Source organism: Cyprinodon tularosa, unplaced genomic scaffold (genome assembly GCF_016077235.1).
Source record: "Cyprinodon tularosa strain WSP-4 unplaced genomic scaffold, ASM1607723v1 ctg215, whole genome shotgun sequence".
Classification (NCBI taxonomy): domain Eukaryota; kingdom Metazoa; phylum Chordata; class Actinopteri; order Cyprinodontiformes; family Cyprinodontidae; genus Cyprinodon; species Cyprinodon tularosa.
This window is the reverse complement of record NW_024038800.1, coordinates 749183-761317: the sequence shown is the minus strand read 5'-3', so window position 1 is coordinate 761317 and position 12135 is coordinate 749183. Positions and strand designations below refer to the sequence as shown.

Genomic DNA, 12135 nt, shown 5'->3' with positions numbered 1-12135 from the left:
CTGCTTTTCTGGTTATTTTTTTCACATTTTAAACAGTATTAAGGTTAAAGGAGAGGGAAAACAGAGTTTAACTGAGTCACACATTATCCTCCAAACAAATGCTGTCCTTCATAGAGCTGAGTAATGTTTTTAACAGTGAGGTGATAGAGGCGAACTGCAGCACACCTAGCTTGGAGACCCAGACGTCAGTCTTTATGTGGATGTCTCCTGTGCCCCAGAACTGGATGTTTCCCAGGAAAGACGATGCTGAAATGGAAACCCATTTATTAAATCCACAGCACAGGCTTCAAGACGGAGGGAGGAAGAGGGGAAGAAAAGAAAACAGGAAGGAGGGGGTTAAAGGTGATCAACTAACTGAACTGAACCAGAGGTCCTGCTACAGAAAAGGCTTTCATGGTCCAGGCTGTTTCCATTGCTACGTATGCCGAACACTGAAAATGGAGCCGATCAGGAGTCCAACTACTGATCTCTGCATGCAGTTTACTTTACAGTTTACTGGTTATCATTATAACCACAAATCCATGTTAATTTGTGAAGATTACATAATTTTCTTATGAAAAATATGACATTTTGCTTCAAACAACATCACAAATAGATTGCTATATCTCTGGCAAGCAGTCAAGGCAGGAACTTTGACATCTAATGAGCGTAACAGGAAAAAAGCTAGGCTATCGCTGCAAACAACTGAAGAAACATTTGTTCTCAATCAGCTTTTCCACAGCAGTGTGGAGGTGGGGATCAGATTTCAGGCTCCACGTTTTGACTGTTGCTCATACTTAAATGACAGAACAGGTGTAACAGGTATTTAATTTCTGGTGAGTCAGAAAATCTTTGTTGAAAGTGTTTGAAGGTTTGATTTTTATCTGAACCATTGAGATTTAAGGGATTCAGTAGTTTGTAGCTTTCCAACCACTTCAAGTCCCACAAATAAAAATCTTTGCACGTCTAGGGATTTTTTTTTTCCTTTTCAGTTTAGACACTTGAGCTGGACCAGACATACCATATTTATTAATTTTGCCACTTGTTCCTAGGATAATCAATAAAATGTGTTATTTGGGTTGATTAAAATGCAGCAAACTTAATTCCAGCTTGTTCTGTTATTTACAGAGTTACAAATAAGGCTGGGATTACAGGTTATTTCATTAATCTGAGTTTGCATTAGAGAAAAGGGAAGAAGAGTTGAAAAGCTTCTCTAGTCTTCAAAAAAAAGAGAGAAGTAGTTCATTCTGAAAAACTGAACATTCAAGGAATTAAAAGAAATCTGTCATCCTTTTGGTGGCGGCTCATTACCGCTGGATGTTGATCAGTTTTCCGCTTTTAATTCCTTGAATCTCTTTGATTAACCAAGGTTTCTCAGGAGGGTAAACATTCTTGACTTTACTGCCTGGTTTTTAATCACTTTCTTCTTATGATGAAATGTTCCTTCAAGCTAGAAAATATAGGTCTTCACCCAACTTTCTTGGAAGTATTGAATGAAATCTGTCGATCCTAATGCAGAATTCAACTTTGATAAGAAGCCACCTCAGGAGACTTCATGGTCGTGTTTCACTTAGTGCGCTTGCAGAGTCACTAGGTCCACAGATGTGGAGTAAACTCTGCACTGGGGGCGACACTTGAAGTGCAACATTTATGGCAGCAGTTTTATCTGCAAACGAGACCATGTGAGGATGACTGCACGCTTCTTGGGAGGCAACCATGATTTCAAACACATCTGCTCCTGTTTTTATAGCAATTAGTCTTCAAATTAGAGTAATTATAGTGGTGCTCTTTAAAAGCTTTACTTGTGATGATCTGAGTTTGGTCAAATCAAGTTGGCACAAAAGGTTTGAAGCAGTCAAAACACATTTCCTTCTGCCAAAGCATTATATCATGCAGACAGAGTTTAGTTTGCTGAATGCTAAATGCTTTGTTTTGACTGCCTTTTTTTTTGGGAAAGTGTGTTCCCTTCCCTGTCTAGTGTTTGTCATCGACCTTGTCTTGCTTATTTTCTGGACTTGTCTGAAGTGACTGCCGGAGGAAACGCTCCCTGAGCTTCAAAGCTGTTATCACAGTGTCGGTGGGCCTCTGGTTTGCCTCCAGGCCAGACTGAGCTAACTGCTCTTTCGCACCTTGACATGCTTTCGCCCGGCAGCAGCCGGCAGTGTGCTTTGAAGTGTAGGATCACATAATCCTGTCTGATCTCAGTAACCTAGAAGATGTAGATAATACAATTAGAGGGAAGATGACACCAGGGAGGACTGTAGGCTATGTGCCTAGTTATTCTTCTCTGTAGGTTTATTCACACGTTAAAGCAGAAATGTGGCATTATGACTGGTTATGGGTGTGACTGACCTAATAAATAGACCAGTAAATCATGAACAGCCAAGCCTTTATAGCTGAGGTCGACTAATTGTAGAAATTAAATTTTAACAATTACAAATCAATGACATGTTAAAACTGATATTTCTTTTATTTATTTTTTTTTCAGATGTCCATCTATGGATATTATGTAACAATCTTAAGTATAGGATTATGTTAGAACCTCTTGTTCAGAACTTTCTATTAAGAATCTAGGTCATTAAACTCCTCCCAGTTTTTTTCCCCCCGATGTGTAACTGACAACTTTGATACGTTTAACCAGCAGTAGCTGCAGGCAGAAGAGCCAATTTGAAGATTTTTTGCTGATTCTTCTTATTTTTTTTTCCCCAGAGCAGTCATTACCAAGACTTAGGGCTGCTAGAGGCTAAACAAGTCTTCATTTTACAGATAGCCATCGTCTCACCACCCTTTTTGTAAATAAACATGCTTTGGATTGTAGTGTAAGTTTAAACAGAGCGTAGCTTCAGAGGTTACATTAGGACGGGGGTGCAGCCTGTTTTTGGATCATATGGCTGCATGCTGTGAAAGTTGTTTTAATTTAGTTTTTAATTTTCTGATTTTATGGAACGCACCACCGGAGTAAATACCAAGATTCCTCTTAAACTAACATCTGCAACCAATTAAAGTAAATCTGGTTAACCTGAAATAATTTCAGCTGTCCTTGCAGGAAATTCTTGACTTTTGCTTGTGTGGATTGTTTAGCTTAAGCCATACTTTGCAGAGAAGCTGGAAAAACACCAAATGAATCTCATATAATTTCCCAGCTCTATAAATAAACCAAAGCACATTGAAGGTATACATCAACCAACATTATTTACAACCTAATGTTAGGTTTGAGTTTCTTGGTGCAGGCCCTCATAACTCTCAAGTCTGCCAGAGGGAAGACTCAAGAGATGGTTGTTTCTTTTAGTGCTGTAGTCAAGACCACCAAAACCAAGACATTTAGAGACATCCTATAAGGTCACGGCCTCTAAATGTCTCAGACCAGGCATCTCCAAACTCGGTCCTCTAGGCCCCCTGTCCTGCAGGTTTTAGAGGTTTCTCTGCTTCAACACAGATGGTTATAATGATTGCATTAGACCAAAAGTCTGTTAATCAGCTTTCTATTAAAATCAGCTGTGCTGGAGCAAGGAAACCTCTTAAACCTGCAGGACAGGGGGCTTTGAGGACCGAGTTTGGGGATGCCTGTCTTAGACCAAACTCCAGTCTTGGTACTTTTTGGTCTCAGTTGGTGTGGTCTTTACTACAACACTAGTTTCTTCTTGAATGCAGTGCAGCTGGTGTATATGACCATTATACCTTATAGATTAGGAATAGGATGTCATGAATGTTGATGTACATACAAAGTACACATGGAAAAACTTTTGGCAATATAGTGTGTTAGACATTTTGAGTCATCTTTCCAAATGATATGTGGTGCAGTGATATTAAAGCACAGCCTCACCAGAACATCATAGTGAAATAAGAAGCGGGCTTCCTTTCTATAGATGGAGAGGCTTATTCTGAAATTGACTAAAATTAACAGTAGGTCTTAATATCAGCCAGTTGTGGTCCAAAGAGTTAAGGTGTCTGTTGACAACTGTTTGGGAGTTTAGATAGAATCTTAGTGCCCCTAAAACCAGCATGTTCTTCTGGCTGAATGTGACATTAAAGGCGAACAGTTTTTTTTTGTACATTGGCCCCTTGATTTTATGTTATTACATCATGCTCTACTCACCTATATTAGTTTTGTGTCATTTGGAGCTGTTCCAAAGATATTCAGTTTTGCAACCCAAGTAACGTCTTCCTATGGGCAACGAGTTAAAGGCACAGACTAAACTGTTCATAATTTATTGTTTATGGTACGCCAGCATTAATAACATGTAGGCGAATCACTGTCCCCCAGACATCCGCAGTTATATTTTTTATATTTATATTGTTTTTTTTTTTAAAACAAAGCAGCGCGAGTAGGACGTCATCCGTGTGCTTCGGCTACCATTCATTCATCCTGTCCGCTGAACTGCTGCTAGTTTTACTCACATGCCTGGAAGATGTCTAGTGCTACTACCACAAATGATCTCGCTCTCGAAATTGAATTGAACGATTCAAATTAGCTCGCCGAATGAATAGAAGGGGTAGAGCGTAGCCGCCTGTGGCCCGGGCTGCCTCTCACAACTCCAGTCCCGCACGGGTGATGTAATACACACTCTGCTTTGTTTAAAAAAATATAAATATAAAAAAAATATAACCGCGGATGTCTGGGGGACAGATATTCGCCTACATGTTATGAATGCTGGCGTACCATAAATGATAAATTATGAACAGTTTAGTTTGTGCCTTCAACTCGTTGCCAATAGGAAGACGTTACTTGGATTACAAAACCAAAAAGGTCCAAATGACACAAAACTAATATGGGTGGGTAGAACATGATGTAATAACGTAAAATCAAGGGGCCAATGTAAAAAAAAAAAAAGAGGTGTTCCCCTTTAAGGCCAGACTTGAATTCAGTTAAGATTTGGCTGGGTGGTAAACAACCCTTTGGTCTTTATGTTTGAGCTGTATTCAAAAGTACGAAATGCATAATTAATTTGTATTTCTACTGTTCTTTGACCGGATGAGGATAGGGATAATTAGCATGGATTTTCAAACTCGCATATGGTTTAGTTGGTGTAAAGTCACTCCTAAATCAAAGTACCAACTTTAATGTTAATTGGATGGCAACGTAAACAGCAACAATTGCTGTTTTCTGGTTCCAGGTTTTGAAATTCAGCTCATTCTGGGAGTTTTTTAAACTGTCTTTGCTGAACCCCTTTCTTCATTAGTTTATGATTATTTAGAAAGTGTTGCACTTTTTCAGCTTATCCTATTGGCTGCTGATGCCTATTTGGCTACATCACTTTTGTTTTGTCCACATTCACCACACAGCCAAATTAATCCCAGGACATCTAATGCTATCTGATAAAGCAGTAATACCACCATTGATTCCTGTTTCACAGATTGAGAACCATGAGATTGAAACATTTAAAATGTTTAGATTAGCCCTAGCTGATTTTGCGATGTTTCTTTTACATTTTTTTTTACAATAAAAACTACTTTTTCACAGAGTAAAAAGAATATTTGTAAGTAAAAGTAAGGGTGAGTCGGTGATTTGAATGCTCCTCTATTTTATACATTGTGCGAGAAAGCAGTCATTATTTTAGCTCTTATTCAGCAAGGGCTATTAAAGGACTGAAGAAAAGAACTCCACTGGCATGGTCTCCAAAGGAACTCTGGTTCCTCATGTGTCCTTTAACACCTGCTGTTTTACCCAGACTCTGTCGTCCAAGTTGGCGTAGGATGCTGGCCCTTAGATGACTGTAATGGGTAGAAGCCCTGTTCATCAATGGCTGCATCAGAGCCATTATGAAAGGAAATGGAAACTCTTTAATGCGAGATGACGCACATGGCAAAGCCTCCGTTCTAAACCTTTCGCAACAATGGACACAAAGCACAGATTATGTTTAGTTTGGCTCTGGTTTTTCTCTGGTGTCAGGCCAAGAGTTAGTATAACCACTCTGACTGAAACACTATCAAGCATGCTAAAAGACGGTTAGAGGATCTGGATTTCAGCTGCTGGTGGAAAGCAGAAGTAGCTGAATAGATGACCAGCTGTAAATCTCCAGATTTCTGCTGTTGTTTGGGTATTTAAGTCTTAAGTAATACAGTAACATATTCAATTTAAGCTGGAAACCGTTCAGTTTTCACAATGTAGTAATCAAAAAATTATCCAGCTCCACTGAGTTGTTGAAGAGAGGTCAGTTGGCTAAGTTTTATGACTAATAGCTAAATGGGATATGGTATCTTTGTATTCACACCCTTTGACCGTTTCACATTAGTGGTCAACGTCAACGTATTTGACAGATATATAATTTGGCAGACTTACAAAAAGTTAACCTGGCAAAGTAGATTGATAATGTAGCAATCAGGTTTAGCTCTACTTATTATTAATCTGGGAGTTATCTGATCTCTCCATAAAAAGTTGGACATTCAGCAGAACTTTCCGGGCTGATTCCGGACTGCTACCAACTTTACCAAGTTTGGTGTTAGCCAATCAAAGAAAAAAATTCATATGGCAGCAGACGCCATGAGAAACCCCAATGAATTACACTTTTACACTCTTAGCTCCTCTTTTAAATAAATATTGGAATTTGACAAAACAAATTTGTTAGCATCTATGTTTATGTCCTGCTCTGTCCTGTTATTTTGGGTCAGCTGTGGACTCAGCAGCTCTTGCCTGTGTCACAGCCACATGTCCCGCCTTAAGCTGTTATTCTCCTAGGTGATTGGCTAACCTGCTTTAGGTTGGTCTCAAACAGCTGAAGCACAAGCGGGACAAGATGTAATCTTCTCTGCGTGTAGAAGCACAAATACAGAATTTATCTTGTAGGCAAGGTTAGCATTAGGGATGTAAGAAAAAAACGAAATTCTGTTAAATATCTCAATATTTAATTAGATGATATTTGTATCCATTCAAAATACTAATATGATATTTGCAAATACAGCAGAATTGAATGTTAAAAGTATTTATAGGAAAACATCAATTTTATCCTTGCCCTGTTCTTACGCTGATGCTCTTGCACTGATTTGTCCTTGCTGGGACAGTTGGTGGTGTTCTCCATACTGGTTCTGACTTGGGAGATATATGGTGAATCAAGGGGTGTCTGCGCCAACGGCTTTGTTCAGCTTTCAAAAGCAAAACACTAAAAACTCTGCAAGTTGTTCAGTAACAGCAGACTTTAACACAAAACGCGTCTTGCTTTCACTGGCTAGGCGAATTTCAAAGCGAGCAAAAGCAGACAAGTGGCAAAATTTGTGCTGGTTTTGCACCATTACTCGGCTGTTCGGCTGCAGCAGAGTAACAAGAACATCTCATGTGGTTTTCCAGAGCTATATTAATCAAAAAAGCACAAACTGCAAGCTGATAACACCACACTACACGGGTAAGTTGAAAACGCAGCTTTTTACAACTTTTTCAAAGCCTCATAATGCTGTTCAAGAGCAACAGTCGTTTCTTTCCGTGATTTTATTCATAATCGTTTGATAGTGGTGATACTTTTAGACTAATTCATAGGATGTCCCTAGCTGTTTACATTTGTGAACCGGCAGCAGTAGGAGCTGTTTCCAACTCGCCATTTTTTTCATGCGCGGATCTGTCTGCGTAGTTACAAATGTTCCCAGTTGCAGAACGTGGAAATTCTGTCCACACAGACTCCGCGTGGAAGCCAAAAAAATTATGTAATTTGGCCACGTGGACCTCGCAGACGGGTCAAGCTTGACAGATTCCCACAGCACTATACTGCCACCACTGTGTTTCACCATTGAGAATTCGGTAAGAGCTCCAGCCTTACCTTAAGAGCTTGGTCTCATGTGAAAAACATTTGCATTTAAGCAAAAAAAAGCATTTACAGAACAGCTGCTTTTATACTATTATTTACCTTTCTGTTTGTTGATTACTTTGGAAGGCATCTGGTTGAACTGGATTTTATTTGGTGGCATCTTTGCATATGATGTTAGCACCCCCTCCTTGGACATCTTATGCAAAACATTACCTATTGTCACTCATGTGCAACATTCTTCTCTCTCACTGTACAATAACACAAGCCAACCACTGTGTAGCCTGTGTAATTATTTGACTTATTTATATGGTCAGTGCATGTCTGTAGTGCAAGTGCAATAACCAAAGTCAGCTACTATGTAGTCTTCCCTTAGCTCTCTACTCTAGATATTTTTATATCTAAGGGAAACGTATTCCAGGACATTACAACTTTTTTCTTTTTTATGCTTTCTTGGTACCATGTGCACTGTTTTTATATTGTCGTATTTTTATCTTTAACGGAATCTTGCTTTAACTCTTTGTACTCTATATACTTAAAAAAAACATCAGAACTGTAAATTTACAGTCATATGTTTATATTACTGTTTTTATATATTTATTTATTTTTTACAATTTTTTCAGGGCTGCACTTTTAAAAAGGATTCAATTGTCCAGAGAGCTGTTCCAAATGAAATTTCTTTTTGTTTTACACTTGTGTAAACAAAACGACAAATAAAATCTGTCTAGGTCTATATAAGCTACTGGAACCAGAATTTCACTGAAGGAGTAATCCCAAAGGATAAATAAAGTTAGGTCTAAATTAAGGTGGTATATACATTTTGTGTTTGTACAGAAGGTTGAGAAGTGCTCTTTTTTATTTCTACTTTTACTTTGTTACCTAAAGTTGTAAATTATTAAAGTATGCAATGTCATAAAACTGTGTTTAAATGAAAGCTTTTATTAAAAAAAATTCTTGTTCAAAGATGTTTTATATTGTTACCATATAAACACAGAAAAGTATGTTAAAAAAAAAAATAGAAATCCTCCTTGCATCCTCAAACGTGCTGATTGATTCGAGGCTTAAAGGCTGAAAGATTTACCTCATCCCCTTTGGTTGCGTCAGCATGAGCATCAGAGAAAACATGAGGATTAGCATCAGAGCAGAGTAGGCTAAACTATCAGAAACCAGCTACAGAACCAGAAGGACCAAGATTCCAAAAACAGAGCCTAAAGATACAAAGCATCTTTAAATAAAGCGTTTCAGGCCATTTGTATCGTGCAGCAGGCTGTAGATAGGTTACAGGCATCTGAAGTATTTTATATCTGCCACCAGTCTGACTTTATGTGTAACTTTAGTCTTTAAAATATCCAGTTGCTCTCAACATTTTGTTCTCCAGTTTAAAGCGGTCATAAAGTTGCCGTCCTCAGCCACGGTCAGAGCTGTGATTTAGGGTTATCACTGCCTTCATGTGGCGGCCTCATTCCCAGGGATCCTGGAACCCTGCGGTCGCCGTGTGTCATAGACCCCTATTCTGCCGTATCATCTTGTAGCCAGGGGGAAGGGTGGGATGGGTGAGTAAGAGGAGAAGATGCCCACCCCCACCCTTTCCTTTTTTCCTCCCCACTAATATTCGAATGCGGGACGAGCAGTTTGTACCTGGTGTTTCTATTTCAGGGTGGCAGCAGCATAAACTCCCCTCACTGTGTGTCTGTGTTCAGTTCATTTCCAGTCATGCGTGTCGGGGCAGATATGCTGGTGCGTTAGCATATATGCGCTCAGTGGAGGTGACCCATGCAGGGGGGAGGGAGAGGGGGGGTATTTACATTGGCAGCTGCACAAGGGGAAATGAACAGACTTCAAAGCCAGTGTGCAGCTGAATTGTAAAGCGTGTGAGAGAGTCCTCCACGCATGAGCAGGCAGACAGGCTCTGAAATCACACAGACGTTCCCAGAGCCCGCTCTCGCCTGCAAAGGAGTCAGGCAGAAGAAAGGTTCCTCTATCGTGGTGGACTATCTTATTTAAACAGTCAAAGAAGTTACCAAGGATTAAATCTTTTCAGATACAAAACCATAAAGGTGGCATAGACTTTTTCAGACTTCTCTACTTTAATGCCCTTAAGTGAAATGCAGCTCCAAGAATTAATGAAGAGGTTCCTATAGAAGTTTCCTATTAGTTTTGTTGGAGGAGACACGCATTCAAAATGATGAAAGATCTCCTGGAAATGCATGGTGGTGGCAGCATTATGCTTTAAGGATGCTTTCCTGGAATGTAGTTAATCATACTAGATTTCATTTAAGTGTGTCCCTGTTTTATAGAATAGGATGCCACAGTTTGCAGTTTTTAAAAAATTGACATGACTGTATAGAAGTATTTTCTGTTTTGGTAAAAAACATACCCTAAAATCCAGTTGTGTTTTGTGTGTTGGGCAGGCATGCTGCAGAGACGGCCCAGCATGGAGGACTTTGTGGACGCGCTGGTGTCTGAGCTCAACCTAAACTTTGAGGCCTTCCTCATGGACTCTGAAAGCTGATGAGAGGGAAGACACAGAGGTGTTTTCTGGCCACGTCGTCACCTGGAGTCATATTGACTTTAATGTAACTCATCCATTCTTCTTTTGACACAATATGAATTAAAGATTTTGTCCCTGACAACTGAAAGTCATGGTAAAAATGTTGGGTTTCTGTCTGCTTTTTTTTTTCTTCTATTATTCTCTGTTTCTTTAGCTTTACAGCTCCAGCCTTTTTGAATATCTGCTCACAGGATAGCCAAACATTGTTTTTTCCTGCTCAAATCAGCATGAGGAAGAATACTTATTCCGCTCTTCCTGTCATGTGCTCATTGTTTAGGCTTTGAATTAATGCCGCTCCATCTGTTTTGTCTGTCAGGGGCTTCGGATGGGCCAAACAGAAATTTGGCTCACAGTTTTAAGCTATATGAACCTCACAACTGTAAAACGTCTAACTGCATTAACAGCTGCCTCCAATGAACATAATTGGTTTTATTTTACAGGAACAACTTTTATAGAAGGAGCACAGAGTGAAAACTGAGGGCTGTTGATTTGATCGTCTGCTCGTGTCTTTTTTAGACTGTAAATTGCATGCTGAGCTGCAGCTGCTAACAGCATAACGTTGTCTCTGCTTGCCTGCATCACACCTGAGCCTGAGGAGAAGCTAGACATGATCACAGAAAGAATCAGAGAGAATGAGCAAACTGGGTGCCTCCTACCTCACAGGATACAACACGGCTGCCACTGAACTCTACCTCCAGCTCAAATCAAAGCTGATTTTTTTTTTTAGGTCTACACTTAAATACAGCCGTAAAGTTCCAGTTCGAGTCTGAAGTTCCATAGGATTTTGGACTTGTGGGTTAATTAGTTCATATAGCTTTATTTTTTAACGTTAATGTTTTTATTTTAATATTTAAATTAATGTTAACTAGACTGTAATAGATTTCAATTTTTGTGACAGACCCTGATTTAAAGCCATATATTCTCATTAGGATTCGGGCTCCTGTTATTCTGCTTTATTAGTTTTAAAAGGGACATTTGTAGCTGCCTTTGTCAATAAGCTAATGGACAGATTTACAGTTTAGAGAATAAAACAGCCATTTCTCCACATTGATTATCAAGTGTATGTAGGGGAATTAATGTGATGCTTGCAAACATGGTGGCATCATCATGCTTTGATGATTTTGGTACAGGTGTATAAAAATAACTCAAAAATTCTTTACCTTAAATAAATGTATATGGAGGATTTTCATAATTTTTTTTAAAAGACCCGGCCTCTCTATTTAAAAAAAGAAAATTCATGTTTAAAAGTTGCTGTTTGCATCGCTCATACAGGCTTACTTTCCAAAAGAAGTTTTGCGATTTTTCCACTATGTCAGACTCGCCACTGGTAAGTGAAAATGGGGATTAATTAGGAAGCAATTAGGAAGACCACTTATTTAGATGATCCACGCAGAAAAAGAACATCCTCCACCATCCCTTTAATATTAAATAATCAGGTGGGGAGTTTTATTAGGATAATGATAAAAAAAAAAACTCTCAACTTTCTAACTAGAAACATGAATTATGAGAGATCCCTGTTACTAGAGGATAAAAATCATCTGATGTCCACTCTTTCTCTGGAGAAAATCCACAAGCAAAAACTTTAAAACTCAAAAAAAGGATTTTTAAAGTCTTTCATAAAGAACAATGAATAAATGAAAACGGTTCTTGGATCACCTACACTGCAAAAACGTTCTGAAAATGAGCAAAAATTTCTTAAAATAAGTATATTCACCTTTAATTTAAGTAGGTAAATGAGATAGTTTGCTAATGGAATGAGTATTTTAACTCTTGGTATAAGATAATTAGATAATATGCACTTGAAATATTTTCTTATTTTAAATGTAAATTGTCTTGTTCCATTGGCAAGATCTCTCTTTTACCTCCTCAATTCAA

General features: G+C 38.7%; 1 protein-coding gene across 1 annotated transcript in view; it reads left to right on the top strand.

Annotated features, from left to right (window-relative positions):
• The window catches only part of LOC119784018 (mitochondrial intermediate peptidase-like), a 42180-nt gene extending 31819 nt beyond the window's left edge, over window positions 1-10361 (top strand). Inside the window, exon 19 of the mRNA XM_038285843.1 lies at window positions 10121-10361. Coding sequence (XP_038141771.1) covers window positions 10121-10221 — 101 coding nt within the window. The 3' untranslated portion in view covers window positions 10222-10361. The remainder of the gene's footprint in view (window positions 1-10120) is intronic.
• The last annotated feature ends 1774 nt before the right edge of the window (window positions 10362-12135 follow it).